This window comes from Typopeltis vanoorti, chromosome 26, assembly GCF_054136105.1.
Source record: "Typopeltis vanoorti isolate ZY-2024b chromosome 26, IOZ_Tvanoo_1.0, whole genome shotgun sequence".
NCBI classification, from domain to species: Eukaryota; Metazoa; Arthropoda; class Arachnida; order Uropygi; family Thelyphonidae; genus Typopeltis; species Typopeltis vanoorti.
In genome coordinates this window covers 24,244,250-24,266,137 of record NC_143574.1, presented here as the reverse complement: position 1 = coordinate 24,266,137, position 21,888 = coordinate 24,244,250, and the positions used below count along the sequence as shown (strand labels likewise).

At 33.9% G+C, this 21,888-nt stretch overlaps 1 protein-coding gene and 1 non-coding gene across 5 annotated transcripts in view; one reads left to right on the top strand and one right to left on the bottom strand.

The window, feature by feature from the left end:
- Nucleotides 1–21,888, bottom strand: part of ida (anaphase promoting complex subunit 5 ida) — a 267,488-nt gene that overhangs the window by 161,926 nt on the left and 83,674 nt on the right. For all 4 annotated transcript variants that reach the window (XM_090415176.1, XM_090415179.1, XM_090415177.1 and 1 more), the window contains one exon: nucleotides 9,204–9,397. In XM_090415176.1, the coding sequence (XP_090271302.1) occupies nucleotides 9,204–9,397 (194 nt within the window). The remainder of the gene's footprint in view (nucleotides 1–9,203; nucleotides 9,398–21,888) is intronic.
- LOC150092416 (U6 spliceosomal RNA) lies at nucleotides 5,844–5,946 on the top strand. Its single transcript, XR_016550591.1, has one exon. It is a non-coding gene; the product is annotated as a U6 spliceosomal RNA (small nuclear RNA).

Genomic DNA, 21,888 nt, shown 5'->3' with positions numbered 1-21,888 from the left:
TAACTTATCAGGGTATAACACTATCAACAATAATATAGTCAATGAGACTTTTCTTATTCCTTGCCTCTTCTCTCCATGTGAATTTGTGCATATTTTTATGTTGGAACATGGTGTCAGTAATAACCAGTCCATATCCTGAGCAGAAATCCAACAAGTATTTGCCATCATTATTAGCTTTGCTCTTTTCTCCAAATTTCGCAAAATATTTTTGTATGTCTGACAATCATTTCCTACTCTGCTATTTAGATCCCCAACAAGGACCAACTTTTCTTTTTACATTGAGTCAGTTGCTTTTTCTAAAGCATAAAAAAATTCTTCCACTTCTATCTTAGTAGAGCCTTCTGTGGGACCATAGGCACAAATAAGTCTCATTGTCTGGTTCCCCATCCTCATATTTGCCCACATCACTCTACTTAAGACTGCCTGCCATTCAAGAAGATTAACCTCGTATTTAGTGTTGAATACATGGCTACTCCTTCTTTTCCTTGATTGTCATTGCCTGAATATAACATTTTGTATTTATTGCTCAGAAAGAGCTCACCAGATTTGGTCTTTTTGTTTCAGTCACCCCTATTATGTCGATCTGGTACTTATCTAATTCCTCAGCTAGCTCCATTTCTTTGCCATTCAGGCTTCTTACGTTGATAGTACTGATCTTTAACTGTGGTGATGTTGAGTTGGGATGTGTGTTTTCAGATCTGTTCCAGTAGCTAACTTTTCACTGTTTACCCTGGTTCCCTGGCAAAAACAACGAGGGCCTTGTTTAACCGGGCGACACACCAACTGGTATGAAATTTTGTCATGTTGTACCATCATTTTGTATTTTGGTTTAAGCCAATAAGAATACAATTTGGTCGGCTAAATCCAAAATTGCCAGCCCATCCTCGTCTGTTCAGTATCCAGGTAGATACCTAGCAGGGTGCACCACGAGAAGGTGAGGATTGGACATTAGGTCAGAAGCCCTAGTCGGTTCTCCACATTCCTTTAAAGGCTATGTGAAGGTCTCCTCTCAGTTATACAGCTTTGACCCTTAAGCACACCAGATTGCTGACCTTTAATGTGTTATTAACTTTTTTTTCAGGAATGCCATGTAATCAAGGTTGGTAAGTATAATAAGACACCATGTGCCAAAAGATCACATACCCTGAAGTGCGGCAATATTACTCAAGTAGTCAAGAAGTTGTTGGAAGTTTTTCACTTGGTTATACTATAAATTAAAGATACCAAGAGATTATATACTTGGTTTAATCCTTTATCCAAATATCAGATACTAAGGAAGTGATGTGAAGTCATACCATCGGTATCACGAGTTGCCCCAGTCCTGAAAATACTTCGGGCGCAAACTTTGTTTGCTTACACTTGGATAAAGGATTAAACCAAGTATATAATTTCTTGGTATCGTTATAGTCAAGAAGTTGTTATAAGATATGATTACTATGCGTATAAAGTCTCATAATGCTTTATACAGCACTACACCAAAACTATCTGCCACCTGACACCATTCTTAGACGGTAGTGTTTGGCTACTAGCTTGATTTCTCTCCTGATTAGACTAATGTCACTTTCTTTCATAATGTGATTCATATACGAGGGTGGTCTTTCCAGTTTATGCCAGCGATGCTCCAGCCATTATCAAATCCCTGTAGTGGTTCTCAGTAAGATCTGCAAAATACCCCTCTACAGCTGCAATCACTTATTGATTCGAAGAAAAACACTGACCAGCGAGGAAGAGTTTTTTCCCAGTCAGAGGGAGCCAAATCTGGGGAATAGGGTGGATGTTCCAATAATTCATAGTGCATATCCCTTAATTTTCCCATTGCCAAAACACCTTTGTGGGTATTGTCCTGATGAAAAATGATTTTTTCTTCTGCAAACCAGGTCTTTTCTCACGAATTTTTTAACCTAGTCTTGGTTAAAAGATCAGAATAATATTCCCCAGTTTATCCTTTTCAAGATAATTAATACGCAAAATGCCTTTAGCATCCCAAAACACCGATGCCATGACCTTTCCTGCTGATGGAACCGACTTTGTCTTCTTTTGCGCTGAACAACCGACTTCTGTCCACTGTTTTGACTGCTGTTTGGATTTTGGTGAGTACTGGTGAATCCAAGTCTCATCCATAGTAATAAATCAATGCACAAGACCAGTTTTATTCTTGTTAAATGCTCCAAGCACTGTTCAAAGCGTTTTCAATTGCAATTCTTTATGCAAAATATATCCATATATCCTACACATTCTTTTGAAATGCCTATAGTCTCAGCAATTTCATGCACTTTGACTCGGCAGTCATCCAATACCATATCGCACTTGATCAATGATTTCTGATGTTGTTACACTTTTTGGACATCCTTCACGTGGATCATCTTCAAGGCTTGTACAGCCACATTTAAACTTGGCAGCCCATTTCTTAATTGTCGAAAACGAAGGAGAAGAGTTCCCATAAACTTTTATGAACTTCGAACGAATTTCTTTTGCTGTTAAACCTTCTTTTATAAAGAATTTTATAACTTCATGATACTCAATTTTATCCATTTCAAGGGATACAAGACAACACTCTGGCTTCCAACAGCTGTATAAAAAAAACTACTTGATAGAATGACTTGCAATTTCACATGGATACTTATGACAGATGTACCAACTTAGAAAAAAAAAAATCTTTCCAATAGTGTTGCCATCTATGGGCAAGGCTGAGAACTTTTCAGACCACCCTTGTAGATAATGAATAACAGTGAAGATAATGCACCTTTGTACCAATCCCGATTTAACATTAAACCATCCACTTGCCTGTACTTCCAACTCTAAATGCTTACAACTCAAATAAAGATTATGTAAATAATGTGCTATTTACACCACATAACTGCAGTGTTTTGCACCAGCTTTCTCTTGGTACCTTACCATATGCTTTCAGATCTGAAATATTCCTTGTCATATTCCCATGATTTGTCAACTTTCTGTCATAAAGTGAAAATCTAATAACGACAACATCTATTTCCCTTCTAGAATTTTACATGGTCTCTTTTCAAGTATGCTTGCATAAATCTTGCTTGGAATATTCACCAAGGAAATTCCTTTGTAATTCTCACATTCAGTTTTATTTAATATGGAGATATAAAAAACTTTTTATACCTCTGAATTTAATTTTGGTTGAATAACATCTATTACAGCTGCCTTTAGCATTGCATGTTTTTGACTGCATTTTCTACCTTAAGTACTGATATGTAATGCATAATATGTAATATGTAACTTCTGATTGTAATGTATTTGAATGCTGAATGAAACAAGCAAGCTGTTGCTTGCTTGTTTCATTCAGCAAATCTTTCAAAGTAATTACTTCAGACATGTAGAATATTTACACCTTCAGTTCTCATGTGATGTTTATCATCTTTCATTCCTTTCGCAGTACTCTTTCCTCCATTTCTAATTTTTCAATAACCACCAGAACATTTTTCCAACATCCTGATAATTATCTTCTATATTTTTATCAAAGTTTTCCCATGATTTTGGTAAGAATATAAAAGACGAATATCAGGATGATGGAGAAATGTTTTAGCAGATAAAATGTTCTGAAGGAGAGTTTGCATTAGATGTAATATCAAAACTGTGATATTCAACTCAGCTTTTACTTCATGTAGATGATGATGCACTCCCAAACAAATCCCTCAGAAATCTGCAATTTTCTAACTAAATGGAATAACAGCTGTAATAAATTCAGTATGAAAATCAGCAATAAAAAGACAAAGCCTGTGAAAATAGGAAGGAACACTAAAAACATCAACTGAATGGAGAACCTATAGAACAAATATAACATTTCAGCTTCGGCAGAATTTTCAGTGAAGATAGCAAACTAAATATAGAAACACACAAGAGAATTAGCAAAGGTATGGTAGGAATATGGCAGGAAGTCAATTGAATAAATTTATATGGAATAAGAGAGAAATTACTAAAAACACTAAACTAGCTGTATGCCAGACAGTGTTCATCAAACCAATTTTAACTCACGAATCTGCAAGCTGGGTTAGAAATATGAGATGATCAAAGACTGGAGACTACAGATATAAGAGTTCTGAGAAATATTAGGCAAGTGAACAGAAGGCACCAATGGCAGAATCACATTAAAACAAGGATATTAAGTATAAAATCAAAATCTAAAATCATCCACTATAACAATCTCCTCTTGATCTGTTCTCCTGGATATTATTACAAACTACCTCACCCACTCATATTTTGTCACAATTTTGTCTTCATCTTGAATGCGAAAAGTAAAGGATAATTTGCCTAATCTGTATAGTTCTATTTGCCACCTTTGTACTGTATCATTATAATGTCTCAGTGATTCTATATTTTCTGTAAGTATCTCTGTTCATAAGTTCTGACAGTTGTACTAGAAATGCTACTGGAATTTGAAATTGTTCTAAAACAGCTAAATTGGGATTCTTTAAAGATTGATATTTAAAGAATCCCAGATTTAAATTCATTTAAAGATTGATCGATGATTTTTTTTTCCTGTTTTTGGTTTTCTTTGCTATCCAACCCCCCCCCACACACACACACTTGTTTGCATCAGTTCTAGTGGCTCTTTTGGATGAACAGATCTCTAAAACTTCACTTGTTCTATGATGAATCTGACAGAGGGATGCATATGGATTATATATGTTGACACAGCAAGTACTCATGCTACTTCTATCTCTATGCTGTTATAGTTTATTGGTAATCTAACTTAAATTCATTAGTTTATCTTGGATGATTGGAATCTGATTAATTAGGGATGGAAACTGTGTTTGATGTATGTCATATCAGTTAAATTAGTCATTACTCTGAGACTTTCAGTAGCAGTTCTAAATTTTATCATGTTCTGTACTGTTGTATATTTTGAAGGATACAAAGCACTGTCGGTGATGTATTCTGTATTGATACTGTTGAAGCATTTTGCTTTACTGCAACTACACCTATTGTTATTTGAATCACAATTTAATTATCCCATACCACGATAGTTAAGTGTGACTCTTATTTCTTTCATGCTGAGTAAGCTAGGAACTGGGGCTTTCATATCCATGAATATGATTACTTCTCAGTTTCCACTTTACATATTCAATTCCTCTTTACTGAATATCTTTTAATGTGCCATATTTTGTGAGTTTTTATGATCCCATCATTTGTAAATTCTAATGGGAATCTCTAATGGGAATTTTTGTGGTTTACATTAAATTTCTTGTTTCTATTTCTTGTAGATAAAAGTTTTTAATTAATATTCTAGTATACATTGTCATTTACTGAAAAATTAAAAGCTATTCTAGTTTCTATATTTTCTGTCCACCTGAAATCTCTCTTCTTTTAAAGGTGGTGAAACTACAGATCCTATCCATGCCAACTTCATCTATTAATAATTACTACTTGGCAGGGCTTAAATATTCCCCTCTTTCAAAACAACCAGTTCATCCCTTGTGAATAAAAGAACTCATATTGTACTGCATGAGAAAGAAAAATTTGCAACATTAACTCTACAAGTGTTCAGTATTAATGCAATACACACACACAAAAGATCTTGTAATTATATCAATCACTAGTAAAAGATCCCGCAGGTTTGGAGGATACATTTTTTTAGCAAAATAAATAAATATATCACAAATAAATATGAAATACTAGCATAAGCAAAGTAAGTAAATATATATGTCAGAATAATAAAACAATATGATAGCTTAAGGGTAAATCCTCTTCTCAGGAAGATCAATCTCAGCAATGGAAGCAAAATTCAAAAATAATAATATTATTATTATCCTTACCATATTATTAAAATACTCTGAATGAGAGATAGAGAGAGATGTATCAAGTTTTCTTCACTTACTATACTTGCTTTAGCAAGTATAGTAAGTATACATGTACAGAAGATTAGCAGTATGGCGTCTGTGCAAGGATGATATGTAAAATTGTGATGTGTTCCATTTCTTTACCCACACATGGCAGTGTTGTGCTATAGATCTTGTGAATTTTCGTATATAGTCATATATTTAAAAAAAGAAAAAATGTTTAAAAAAGTAAGCTAAAAGAAATTATATTATTATTTTTATCCTTTAACTAAGCATGAGCAAACAAAAGCATGTGCAAAGTAACTTCAGAAACTAGGCTACTTGTATATAGAAAATAATAACTTCACATTAAATTGTCTTAGTATCTCATACTGCAGAGCGCACTAACTTTTGGATGTGTATACAGCTATATATTTTTATGGGAAGCATCACTACCACACACACATACACACAAACTTTTGACCTTTACTGAGGGTATATCAATGTCTGGAACAGGCATCTCCTCAGGTCTGGCTCCTACCGATGACACCTCAATAAAAGCCGAAATGTCTGTGTAGTGATTCTTCCCAAAATGTAAAGTCCATTGTATATTATGGGATACTAGGGCAATTTGAAATGAAGACATCTGTCACAATATACAAATAGCCCCATCATGAAGTTACTTTTAAAACTTTTACCTGTTCACATTTACATAAAAGATAAATAAATAAATAAATATATATATATATATATATGAAAAAAATATAGATTTAATGACTATAAAACCGAGATAACATATAAAGATTTTAATGATAAATACTACTAGTTTCGGCATATAGCAGCCTTCTTCAGGTATTTATAAAGGAATACTAATAAACATTGAATTATCTAAACAAACTGGAAATTACAGGTACAAATTGCCTCACATAATCGATACATAAAAACGTTGTACTTTTTCAAGTTGTTCCAACTGGCGTGCCATTGTTTATTGCAATTGTGCGTGCAGGTTCACGTGAACACCAATATCGAATAACTGCGGCATAGCTATCTGGGATGTTATAACTTAAATTGTTGTTTAAGTGGACGGGTTTAGCAGGATTTCCCTTGATTCTACAATTTTCCTCTCAAACTCATCATCACAGCGAAAGATATTTTCTGATCTATTCCAGCAAACGGAGTGGCTTTGTTGGTCATCATTAGGATTATTTGAAAAAAGAACATGACTGGATAACGCAGTAGCATGAAATCTTTTATAAGAGATGTCTCTCTTATGCTCTTCTATCCGTTGTTCAATAGATTTGTTTGTTTGTTTGTCTGTCCAAAGTATGGGATATTGCAATCGCACCACAATTTATATACTCCAGGGTACTTAAGGTTGTGATGAGTAGGTTTTGGATGGCTGATTAGAGAACGGATTTGAGGAAGTGTGGTGAAGAAGGTCCTGATATTATATTTTTTAAGGACTTTAGCTATTTTTTTTGGAGACTGTGCTAATGTATGGAATGGAGATGCTACGCTCTCTACATCCTCTTATCCCACGCATCTATGGAGTTCCCAAAATTCATAAAGAAAACACCCCTCTTCACCCAATTGTGGAAGGAACTGATTCACCTACATATAAACTTTCAAAATATTTAGCAAAGTACCTCAAGTGTTTCTCCAATAAATCTTCATCTTTCATCAAAAACACCACAGATTTTGTTTCTAATATTAAAGATATTCCCATCGATGAAAATGACATTCTAGCTAGTTTTGACATTATATCTTTATTTACTAACGTTCCTACAGATGAGGTACTTACATTACTACAGGACAAATTATCCAAAAAAATGTTCACTTTATTAAAGCATTGCATTCATTCTGGTTACTTCAGATATCAGGACTCCATTTACCAACAAAAACAAGGCCTGGCAATGGGCAATCCTTTGTCCCCAGTGCTAGCTAACATCTTCCTTGACGATTTTGAAAAGAAAGCCATATCTTCCTTCTCATTTAAACCAAAAGTTTGGAAAAGATATGTTGATGATATATTCATTATTTGGAATCACGGGCACACATCTCTCACAGATTTTCTTCGTCATCTAAACATCCAACATCCTAATATAAAATTTACTGCTGATCTAGAAAATAATAAGTCCTTACCTTTCTTGGATGTTATGCTTACACGATGCTCTGAAAGATTAAAAATCTCTATGTACAGAAAACCTACGCATACCAATAGATATCTGCATAATCTTTCTCATCATTTTCCACCACAAAAACTTGGAACTATATCTACCTTAAGACACAGAGCACGTTCTCTCTTAAATGAACAAGATGAACTACAAAAAGAAATGAATCACCTCACTCTTATTTTTAAACAAAATGGATACTCTGAAAAAACAATTAAGAAATTTCTTCTGGATCCTCCTAGGCAGTGCACAACAGAGACTATTAATTTTAAAGGTAGCATCTCCATTCCATACATTAGCACAGTCTCCAAAAAAAAATAGCTAAAGTCCTTAAAAAATATAATATCAGGACCTTCTTCACCACACTTCCTCAAATCCGTTCTCTAATCAGCCATCCAAAACCTACTCATCACAACCTTAAGTACCCTGGAGTATATAAATTGTGGTGCGATTGCAATATCCCATACTTTGGACAGACAAACAAACAAACAAATCTATTGAACAACAGATAGAAGAGCATAAGAGAGACATCTCTTATAAAATATCTCATGCAAGTGCGTTATCCAGTCATGTTCTTTTTTCAAATAATCCTAATGATGACCAACAAAGCCACTCCGTTTGCTGGAATAGATCAGAAAATATCTTTCGCTGTGATGATTAGTTTGAGAGGAAAATTGTAGAATCAAGGGAAATCCTGCTAAACCCGGTCTACTTAAACAACAATTTAAGTTATAACATCCCAGATAGCCATGCTGCAGTTATTCAATATTGGCGTTCACGTGAACCTGCACGCACAATTGCAATAAACAATGGCACGCCAGTTGGAACAACTTGAAAAAATACGTTTTTATGTATCGATTATGTGAGGCAATTTGTACCTGTAATTTCCAGTTTGTTTAGATAATTCAATGTTTATTAGTATTCCTTTATAAATACCTGAAGAAGGCTGCTATATGCCGAAAGCAGTAGTATTTATCATTAAAATCTTTATATGTTATCTCGGTTTTATAGTCATTAAATCTATATTTTTTTCAAATGTACAACAACCGAGTAAAAGCTGATCACCACACATATATATATATATAATTTTTGTCGAGTAAAATTTACTTAATAACCAAGCAAAAAAGGTTACTGCAAAAACACCCTGACATTTTAGTATAACACTAAGCTCAATATACAGTATGTATATATTATCTAATAAACAATGAAAGAAAATGAATTATGAACACAGTGAGAAATTGAGTGTTACCTGTGTCCAAACCTGGCAAGAAGAATTGCTAAATTAAGTCCAGCATATCGAAAACTTCTGTTTATATCGTCAGGAGCAGAAGCACTCTTGGAATCCTGAGGAAGACTGGTATTCCGATCAAAATGATGAAAAAGATTATCAATAGCACCCCAATATTCTTTTATTCTAAGGCAATTTAGAAAACCTAAGTAATGCTGTAGGGGAAAAACATGAAAAACTGTTTGTTACAATGTAATAGAGAAAGTTTTTATGCAGTATATTAACTAAGTCATCAGATTTTCAAATAAACTTTTTTTCTTTTTTCAATAAACACCAGGTAGCATTTTCCCAAATTCACCAATAGCAGTCTTAAGGTATGTAAAGTGTTCTACTGAACACTTTACATACCAGTGCATTAATGCTGACTCAAAAAAAAAAAAAAAAAAAAAAAAAAAAAAAAAAAAAAAAAAAGCTGTAATATGAATTTCATATGGTCTTTTGTATTAGTCAGGTAAACACATGAAGACAACACTAAATAATGAACTCAACCTATTTTCTATAATAAGCTGGGTTCTCATTCTTTATCCAAACCTTATCATCATTATCAAATTGCTATTATACATACCAAAGGAGAGTACAGAATACTATAATAGTATCACATGATTAAATTTACATTAATACCAAACTTTTTATCCGTAATGTTACTCCAAATTAGTCTGGTATTTGTCAGGACTCCAATATGTCAGGTCTTAAATTTTGGTCTTCTAACGAACTTTAACTGCATCGGTCTACCTAGATGTCCTCTGAGTCCCCCCCCCCTCCCGCTATCTAAGCATAAAACAACTGATTTGCTAATCTTTCTTCTCCCATTCTGTTTAAATGACGATATTATCTTTAATTAGCTACATTCACACATTCTTGAAAGCTAACAATGTCAGGTTTCTTCCAAAGATTATTATTATTTATTTATTTATTTTATTCATTTCTTTCTTTTTTTTTTTTTTTAATTCTGCCATTGATGTCATTTGTTTACTCCCATCATTTTTCTAAGCAATCTCGTATATCTGTTATCTCTAGTGCTTCATTAACTATTTTATTTAACTCGACTAACAAATATATATATGGTAAAATTGGTTCAAAAAACACCATACCGTTAACTGTTAGTTAGTGTTTTGGCTAATTTCTCTCTTATTCCACATCAACTTATTCAACTGTCTGCTCACCATATCAGTTTTGCTTATTCTATTGTCTATTTCCATATATAATTTGGTATCTTCATTAAAAATTGCACCTAAATAGCTGAAAGATTTTACTCATTTGAGTGAAGAGTGATAAAGTAAAAATAATGAGTATACTATCTATATATAATAACACAGAATTAAAAGAAGGACTATGATAGCAAATGATTTGATGTGTAGACTGTGTTCACGAGTTTCTGGATGTGTGCAGTGAGATTGAAGGAAGAAGGAATTTATATAAGATCAATGGCCTGCATTTGGTATCAGGAGTCTCGAAAAATGATTTATTTGTAGGATACTTAATACAGAGAGTCAGGGAAACTGGATTATGATGGGAGGAATGATGCATATCTTTATGTAAGAGTGACTGAGTTAAGCAACTATATTAATTACAAAAATATGATTCAATAATGGAGGTGATTATGATGAAAAGATGATTTATCTGGTTCAGACTTAAGTATGTGTAAGGATATCTACATAAGTGAAGCATTAGATATAAACAGGAATCTGAAAGGTGACCAACTGGGTCATGGAGAATTATACAAAAAAGCTAATCGAGCTATTTGACTAAAGCTAATACAGAACTCAATGTGATTAAGCATTTAAAAATGTTCTATTCACGTATTCAAGGGCATAAATCATGTTGAATGAATTGAATGAATCGGTAATAGACAATATATCATGCTATGTTAATTGAATGAGTAAGAGACAGTAAGTGTCTGTTACATTAATTGACTGTGTTGCAGATAATGGGTCTTTGTTATATTAACTGAATGTGTAGCAGACAGCCATTGTCATCTAATCTACTATAACTGTAGTGTTATTTGCTCTTAATAAATTGTTGTTGTTATAACTTTGTGTCATTCCTGAAATCTCAGTGGTCGCACCTCATTATTTGCTGTTTAATTAAGAATCACTCAGGACATGGATCCATTCCACACCACTCAGCATGCACTGAGTTGATGACCCAACTGGGTTGTAACACACAGAAACTAACAGATATGGCCATTTTCACCATGATTAGGTAATTCAAATTGCAAAACTGAAAGCATTAATCAAATCAGTTCAAATGAATAAAATGGCCTTGTTTAGACAAGTCTGTTTGAAATCCAGAGAGACCTCTTAAGTTATATAATGAAAAACTGGAATTTATTTGAGAAAAACACAACTACTGGATTTTTCTCTTTGCAAGTAAGATAGAGATTTTTTTCCATTCAATAAGTGACACTTTTCTTATAAAGAGTTTCAACTATCAGACAATCATTCAAATAAAGCAATGAACTTGATGGAGACTATGAGACAAAAACAGCAATGGAGAAAAAGAAAAAAAAAAAGATTAATTCAATAATTCTTCCAAGTTAAATCTCACAGCTGTGCATGTGTGGTTATTAAATCTTTAAAAAAAAAAAAAAAATCAGCTAACGTCTTTTTATTCCCGTATATGGGGAGTAGGTGAGGCCATTTAGCCCTATCTAACTTTTGGAGACTAAGTGGGCAGTTCAATCTCCACTGGTACCAATCAGAGATAGATGGCCCAAGGTTATCACTAATTAAGCAGTACACAGTGAAGAGAGACGGCTCAAATGTGCCGCCATCTTGCGGTCCCTAAACCTAACACAATATATTTAATGTCTGAAATAATGTGGGTTCTACGGTCGATTTTCTTGAGTTTACGGGACGAAAAACCCGCTTGCCCGTGCCAGAGATCGACTAACTCGGGAACCGGTCGAAAAAAGGCTTAGAAAAATTTCCTCTAGTTGCCGACTAGACTCAAAACCAAGTCTTCCTTCGTGCGGCCAAGCACCGTGGTGTGCAAACGCCACATCCACTGAGCTACACAGGCTCCTTATTAAATCTTTTAAATACATATATTATTTTCTCGTAGAAAGGCTCAGACATTGGTCAAACAAGCTTATTAAATAATTTAAGGAATTTACAATGTACACAGGATATAAATTAAATTAAACTTTAATCTATATTTTCAATAATTTGGCAACGTCACGTTGCCATCTTCACAGGAACTTAAAATAAAGGCATGTGCATGCAGGCACCACACACACACACAGTAAATGAAGACGAAGCAGGAAGCTATTGTTTCTCCTAAAAGTCCTGATGGTGCCCCCTAGTGGGCTATGTAGGTATTCTTGCTGTTGGGCTGAAGGTCTTCTGATGTATGTCTCCCAAATTTGGATACACACCACAGAATACAGTGGAAGAAAGCCACAGTAATACACCGTAGTAAATTCAAATTTGAAAGGCTATTCATGAAATCAGCCTCAGCCCTAAGAAACAGTCCAAACCTCAACAAATTTGGTTGCATGAGACTGCCCCAAATTTGGGAGACTTGCATCAGAAGACCTTCAGCCCAACGGCCAAGAATACCTATATAGCCCGCTAGGGGGCACCATCAGGACTTTTAGGAGAAACAATAGCTTCCTGCTTTGTCCTTGTTTACTGTGTGTAATACCTGCGTGCACGTGTCTTTATTTTAAGTTCCTGTAAAGATGGCAATGTGACGTTGCCAAAATATCGGAAATATAGATTCAAGTTTAATTTAATTTATATCCTGTGTACGCTGCAAATTCCTTAAATTATTTAATAAGCATATATTCTTTTATAACATCTAATTTAAGTGGTGAGTTGTTTATAACATGCACTAAAACAACAAAAGCCATAAAAATTGCATTTTACACTGCATTGGCTTGAGAATGAATCAATGATTTCGGAGGAATATCTGTCACCTCTGCTGAGATTGGCTATATCATTTCCATTTATACATACATACCCACATACTAAATGGACAAGTGGTTCATATGAAGAAATCGTAGAAAAATATGCAGTCTCTTCTGCAAAAAATTTGAGTACCACAAATGGCAAATATGTGGGAATTTTAAACTTATTAACCAATTATGAACATATCTCTTTCTTCTGAGTCAATTTTCCCATGGTGGATGATTTGTGACTCAATGTATTAGTGTCTTCTCAACCTGTCTCTGTTTTCTTTTATTCATTTAATAAAAAAAACACCTATCATATTTCCACATTTGATTATTTCTACGTATTACCATTTGATTATTTACTCAATTACTTCTACAGATGTGAAATGATTTTCATCAAACTCGAGAAACTCATTCAACTGGAAGAATCACTTAAGTGTCAAATCTAGATAGCCTTTACAAGGGTGTTGTTGTGACCTAGTCTTTAAAAATAGTTTTAAATCCTACCAGCTGCACCATTTATGTTGTGTCCCAATTTACGATTTTTATTCTATCTAACAATTTCCTCTTATCTATGTTCTTCTATTATCTACGCACGAGATGTCGCCAAAAAATTTACTAATATTTAAGTTATTTCTCCCCTTAGTACCCCTAATATTTGTATTTATACTGCGCCTTTTGGGATATTTAGTTTAAGATATTATATACAAAAACAAGGAGAAAGATCTTAAATATGTCTGAAAGTGTAACTATGTTGCAGTCGTGACACTTTATCTCGTTTCTTAACATTAATTTCCCGCGTGATTAGGTTCGTATTTTTTTCAAGTGGTGCATTGGACAGCAATTTCAGACAACTCCTTTATCATTCTGAACAAAGGTTTATTAAATTCCCTAACATGATACAATTCAATTTTTTGTGATTACTCAATTTAATTCTAAACTAAATACTTACAAACTAACATCAGCATATTACAATTAATCAAGCTATGATCCTATAATGAGTATTACGATCATGCCGCCATAACAATTCAACACATAAATTCACTTGACATGGACAAATAAGATTAATTCACACTATTTAACTATTCAAACTTAAGTAGATTAACTAGACCTTTTTCTGCACTAACACACAACTATGACATTTTAACTTTCCAATACATTACAATAGACATGCAAAATTCTCAGGATACTTAATTTTTTCACATAACATTAACACTAGCCAGCTTACTTTTAATCTATTCTGTCAGATACTAAAGTCCTAGTATAAATTTTCCTTGGTCACTTCAACAGTTCCGTATTAGAATAATGATATTTATCACAGACAAATTTTAGTTAACATTAGATATATTTTACAGTACCTTTCTTTCTTGGGGTTTTCATATGGACTTTTACCTTCTTCTGATTGAACTATCTTAATATAACCTCACCGATAATTTGCTTCTTCTACGTTCCCTTTTTTTTTTTTGAGTTGAACTATGCTTAGACACACTCTGAATCATCTCTATATCAGCTGTGCAACTCGCCACATGGACGTCGATTTCTTTACTTCTTTCTCCTTCTTGTAGTTGTCACTGAAGTCGAAACACAAAGAATATGCTTTCCTTTCCTCGACTATATGGCATTCTTCGCTTCTCACATAGGAAATACGGAACCGAAATTCCGCTCACTTTTGTTTCCATGTTGTGGCGTGGAGATATAACCCATATCGCCACTCAGGAAAACACTGTGAAATCCCTACGAAAGAGCTCGCGAAGGACTCTCCTGGAACAGAATCAAAATCAAAACCAAAAAAGCTTCGTGGGGGGGGGGCTTCCAACCCTTTTATAACTGCTCTCCTAACGGCACTTTTTCTAACTTCTCCACCCCCTACTTGTTTTTACTTCACCGACCAATTAGGGTGGCGTTTTTCTGCCAAACGTCCTTTGATCGGCAAGCCCGTAACGATGTCTCAATCCGGGAATCGGCCCTGAGCGATAGTCTGTTGTTTTCCTTTGCTAGCCTCTAATTTAATCCCCTTTCCAAAATTTTTCTATGAACTTACTTAATAACTTAATCTCTAGCCTCTCACATACCATCTCTTATGACTAATCCTTTTCTGTCTTTTTTTTTTTTCTCATTTAAATCATATCACAATACTAATATATTCTTTCTTTTGTTAGTTAGTTTAACAAAACCTTTATATTTTATATATTTTATTGGATGCAAGAATCTTTCTTTTTCTTTTTATTTAATTCTTCTATTATCTTTTATGCAGGATTCTAATTTATTTTATTTATTCTTCATGTTATACCATGATAGCTGAGAATTTTACATTCTTAAGATATCAGGGTGTAACAGTGTGCTGAAAAGCTGTGATAATCACATGAAGGAATTGAGGTAGAACCTCATTTGAGGTGTTTATCAGAACTTCATCCCCCCCCGTAAGACAAGTGCAGAATCAAATGGGGCTTCTGACCTAATCAAGTCCATACCATCTCAAGGTGAATCCTGTTAGTAGTTATCCTAAATACTGAATGAATGGGATAACAATTTGGAATTCAGATAACCAAACTTTACACTTAATGGCTTCAAAACAAAATCACAGCATGTTGAAATTTTTATACTGGCTGGGGAGTGTCTGGTTAAAAAAGGGCATGCTACTGTTTTTGTAATGGAACCAAGGCAAGCAAGTGAAAAGTAAGCTACTGTAATAAAGTCAACTTAGCTGAATTCAGAAATACAAGCTAAGTCAATATAACAAGTAGCAATGGGGGGGGGGGGGGAATGATGGTGTCAAAAGAATTACAGAAGTACGAGTACAAAATGCTATATCCAAGCAATAATGATCAGGGAAAGGAAGCACAAGCTGTAGCATTCAAAACAAAATAGAAGGATAATCTCTTGAATGGCAGTCAATATCTGGAAGAGTGAGGAGGACAAACATCAACATGGGAAAGTAGCCAATAAGACTGATTTGTGTCTCTAATCCAAATATAAGTTTATACTAAGGAAGAAAAGGGAAAAAAACGTTCATGTCATTATACAAGGGAAGTTGGCCTTAAAAACAAAAAAAAAGGAAAAGCTGGTCCATGTTGGAAATCTAAACAACAGAGTAGAAAACTAGTAACAGACATATAAAATGTTTTGGAAAAAATTTGGAAAAAACAGCAAAGCTAATAATAATGGTGTCAGCTGTATTTCTTTTCAGGATATGAATTAGCTATCAATAACACTAATGTTCCAACAAAAAGGTGCACAAAAATTCACACAAATAAAAGACACTGCTATCTCTATCAACCAGTAGCATATTCAATAACCATGTTATTGTTGATTGCAATATTTCAAGTTACTTCAGCACATGAGAGTATAGAGAGGATCTGAAAAAGGAAATGCTCACCATTTAGCATTGAACAAAATAAAAATGAATATCATATTGAAAAGAAAAATATGTAAGAAAGGCTTTAAAAAAAAAATCAAGATTGAGTGGCTTTCCCAGGAAAACTGCAAACTAATATGCAAATATCATTCAAGAAAAAATTAAGAGTCTGAAAATGTGCAATGTTCAACAAGAATTAAACAATGGAGACTCAAGTGGCAGATTCTAAAGAAATTGTTGAATGAATAAGACAGAAGTATGTGATGAACTTCTCTGCAAGTATAGAAAACTCCACAGTGGACTCAAGAAAATAAAGAGGCAGTTATGGAAAAGAAAAAAGCATATAAAAAGTTACTAGCAAGGAGGTCAGCATGCTTTACTTTCTTACATTTTTCCTCAGCATTATCTGAGAGAATAATAAGAAACAGAAAAAAAAGCAAAGCAATGTGCAAAAATGGAATACTGGTAAGAATATAGAAGAAAATATCAGAAAGGTAGTAATAAGTTCTACTGACAAAACTTTGAAATGGAGAAAAGAACACTGTTGATAAACATGACATGAAAACTGAAGATATTCTAAGATGATGGAGCAATATATTTTTTTTATATTAGTGATTCCATTCCATGAAAGATTGTGGTTTATTTTTATTAATTTTATATATATATACACACAGATTTTGTTTCTCATATAAAAGATATTCCCATCAATGAAAATGACATTCTAGCAAGTTTTGACATTATATCTTTATTTACTAATGTTCATACAGACGAGGTACTTACATTATTAAAGGAAAAATTATCCAAAAAAATGTTTGCTTCATTAAAATATTGCATTCATTCTGGTTACTTCAGATATCAGGACTCCGTTTACCAACAAAAACAAGGCCTGGCAATGGGCAATCCTTTGTCCCCAGTTCTAGCTAACATCTTCCTTGAAGATTTTGAAAAGAAAGATATATCTTCCTTCTCATTTAAACCAAAAGTTTGGAAACGATATGTTGATGATATTTTCATTATTTGGAATCACGGGCACACATCTCTCACAGATTTTCTTCATCATCTTAACATCCAACATCCTAATATAAAATTTTAGGATGTTGGATGTTATGCTTACATGATGCTCTGAAAGATTAAAAATCTCTGTATACAGAAAACCTACTCATACCAATAGATATCTGCATAATCTTTCTCATCATTTTCCACCACAAAAACTTGGAACTATATCAACCTTAGGACACAGAGCACACTCTCTCTCTCTCTCTTGAATGAACCAGATGAACTACAAAAAGAAATAAATCAACTCTCTCTTATCTTTAAACAAAATGGATACTGAAAAAACAATTCAGAAATTTCTTCTCGATCCTCCTAGACAACAGAAACTATTAATTTTAAAGATAGCATCTTCATCCCATTCATTAGTACAGTCTCTAACAAACTAGCTAAAGTCCTTCAAAAATACAACATCAGTTGTATTATTCCTAAAATCCGTTCTCTAATCAGCCATCACAACCTGAAATATCCAGGTGTATATAAATTATGGTGCGATTGCAATATCCCTTATTTTGGACAAACTAACAAATCTATTGAACAACGTACAGAAGAGCATAAGAGAGACATCTCTTACAAAAGATCACATGCAACTGCATTATCCAGTCATGTTCTTTTTTCAAACAATCCTAATGATGATCAACAAAGCCATTCCGTTTGCTGGGATAGATCAGAAAATATTTTTCACTATGATGATGAGTTTGAGAGAAAATCATAGAATCAAGGGAAATCCTGCTGAATCCTGTCCACTTAAACAACAATTTGAGTTATAACATTCCAGATAGCCACTGCAGTTATTCAATATTGGCGTTCACGTGAGCCTGCACGCACGCTTGCAATAAACAATGGCATGCCTGTTAGAACAACTTGAAAAAATATAACGTTTTTTATGTATCAATTATGTGTGGCAATGTTTAATTTCCAGTTTTTTTAGATACTTCAATGTTTATTACTATTCTCTTCCTTTATGAATACCTGATGAAGGCTGTTATAAGCCGAAACTAGTTGTATTATTCTCATTAAAATCTTTATAAGTTATCTCAGTTTTTTAAGTCATTAAATCTATTTTTTAAAATGTATCACACCAACTGAGTAGAAGCCTATGATCACACACACACACACACACACACACACATATATATATATTTATAAAAATAAATTTAACTGACTAGAACCTGAGAAAGTATAACAAAAACCTTTAATAAATCACGACTAGTTTCATCGGTGTTCCGACTTCTTCAGGTGAGAAAGAAAAAACATAAGACTTATAAAAATAACAAGGTAAAAAACATGGACTTTCCAGCTTAATAAAAAGAAGTAGAATAGTAACAGTCATATTTGAATAGGTGACTGCGTGCTACCGTTGGCATGAGTTGAATGTGTGCGACAGCTAATTTTAGAGCGCCAGTACTGGATTACTGCGCTATGGGAATCAGGCAAATTGTAGCTTAGATGGTTGTTCAAGTGCGAAGGGTCCAGAACTATTTCTTTTGATTTGATAATTCTTCTTTCAAATTCATCCTTGCATATATATAAATTAGTAGTGCATTCCCAATCACCTTGGTGTTGCCGTTCTTCACGGTTAGAGTTTGCCAAGAGGACACGACTGGAAAGGGCGCTCGCTTATGTTCTACTGTAAGAGATGTCACATCTACATTCCTCAAGACGAAGTGAAACAGATTTATCTGTCTGGCCAAAATAAGGTCGACCACAGTCACACAAAACTTTATAAACACCAGGAAAATGCAGTTGATTGTGTTTTGGTTTTGGTCGACTCATAAAAGATCGAAGTTTTGGCAGAGTAGTATAGTCGGTCTTTATGTTGAATTTCTTCAAAATCCTAGATAGTTTTGAGGTAAGAGAGCTAATAAATGGTAACTGTATATGAGTGATAGGGTTGGAATCATCTTTTTGTCGAGGATGTTGGCGTGGTCTCAAACGTTTAGTGATGTTACGAGACGAATATCCATTATTTAAGAAGGTGTTTTTCAGGAAGTTAAGCTCTGTTTGAAGGTCTTCTTCTGTGGAAGTGAGACATCTTGCTCGATGGGCAAGGGAGATGATGCCCAGTTTCTGAGGAGGGAAGTGATGAGAAGAGCCATGTAAATATGTATCAGTGTGGGTGGTTTTTCGAAAAATTGAAAATTTAAGACAGTCAGGTAATCTGTTGATCTTTAGATCCAAGAAGGGGAGAATGCCGTTAATCTCTAGTTCTGATGTGAATTTAATGTTCTGATGTTGATTATTTAAATGGTTTAGGAAGTTTTGCAGTTCCTCTAAACTATGTCCCCAGATAAGGAAGATGTCATCAACGTAGCATAACCACAGTTTAGGTTTTAAAGTAGCTGAAGAAATAGCTTTTTCTTCAAAATCTTCTTGAAAAATGTTAGCTAAGACTGGGGATAGAGGGATGCTCATAGCTAACCCGCTAGTTTGTTTGTATATTTTATCTTCATAGCAGAAATAGCCGGAATTGATGCAGCGAGTTAGAAGAGCAAACATCTTGCCAAAGATCCATAAGGCTGACACTCCTTTAAGACCTAGTGTGGAAGATATTGACTCACCTATGTACAATCTGTCTAAATATCTTGCAGCTTCTTTAAAACATTTAGTTGGCAATTCCTCCTCCTTCATCAAAAACTCTAAAGATTTCATCTCAAAAATAAAAAATTTGAGTCTTATAAACTCTGACAGAATGGTGAGTTTTGACATCGTGTCTCTGTTTGTACCTACAGATGAAGTTCTGACTCTTCTTAAGGACAAGGTTTCTAAAAAAATGTGGGTTTAAAAGCATGTAGGTTTATTATTATTATTACCCAAGACCCCATGGAGTCAAAGACTCATCTAGGAGGTCCTTTTATCAAACACACAGCTCATCATAATGTGCTTCAAACACTCAAATTCTCCAATTCACTCATCCTGCCTGGTCTTCGTAATCCCCATGGAACTGGTTATCACCACTTCTCTTATGCTGTCTAGGCAGAAACATTGAAAACATGAACTGTATCCGGAATGGTGAATCTATAGAACAAGTAAAACATTTCAGCTCTTTAGGCACAATAGTGAAGATGGCAAATTAAATAAGAAAACAGACAACTATTGAAACAAAACTATGAATAAATTTATATGGAATAAGAAAGAAATTAGTCAAAACACTAAATTAGCTTACAAGACAGTGTTCAAACCAATTTTAACTTATGGATCTGAGAGCTGGGTAATAAAACTAAAACACTAGAGACCTCTGATATGAGAGTTCTGAGAAAGATTAGTGTGGTGAACAGATGGCATCAATGGCGGTATCACATCAAAAATGAGGATATTAGGAAAGACTTTCCATTGTTAGCATTCAGGAATGTGTTAGTAGAGCTAATCTCAGGTGGTATGGTCACTTAAAGAGATTAATTAAATAATCATTGGAAGTTTGTAATGGTGTAACTTCTTCATGTAGTACTATCATAATTATCCTGTACACTCCCTGAGAGTACATACCAGGAATTTGATGATAATGATGAACTTCTTACAATCACAAAGCTTCTAGAACCTTAGTCTCTTGCCTCCTACAGAACTTTTATTCCTTCCTGAGTTCACACAGGAACAGGAGAAAGGCTAAAACAAAACAAAAGTGCTCTCTATATGACAACCTAAGGAAAAAATCTTCTTGTATCTCAAAATCACAGAATACTTTTAATTTTACTTTCTATATGAAAGCAGAAGCAAGTTCCACTGAATAAAATACTAAAAATCCATATAATCACACTTTAGAATGAATTAACTTTCTATATGAAAGTCTCAATATTCCTCTTAAAACCTTATTAATGTTTTGAACGTTAATAAGGTTTGAACACTTCAGAACAACTCTACCTTCTATATGAAAGCATCTGAAGAAATAATTTAAACCATATGAACTGTTAGAAATCACATATCAGACTGAGAATCCTAAATATCACAAAAATGTGACTGGACACATTTTATATGAACTGAAAATCAATAAAGTTCCTTTCAGTTTCAATTCAATTAAATCCTATGTGGATTAATAACTACAATAAACTTCACATTTATTTCTTTATACAAGGATATCTATCCCCTCTCTGTCTTCCATTTCTAACTTTTGTTCTAATTTCTGTCCAGTCTTCATGTCAAGTTTCTATGTTTAAGACAGAAACTCCACTGTTTTTCTACTTGTTGTATTCCTTTTCTACTCCCCAAACAGCTGAATGCTTAGCAAGACAATTGATAACATTCTTTTCACTTCTGCACATGCTTTGAACATTAGAGCAACTTCTGCTCTGGTTCACTATGTATACCACCATTAATGCTTTCAGCACTGGGCTTGAAATGTTGAAGTTCTT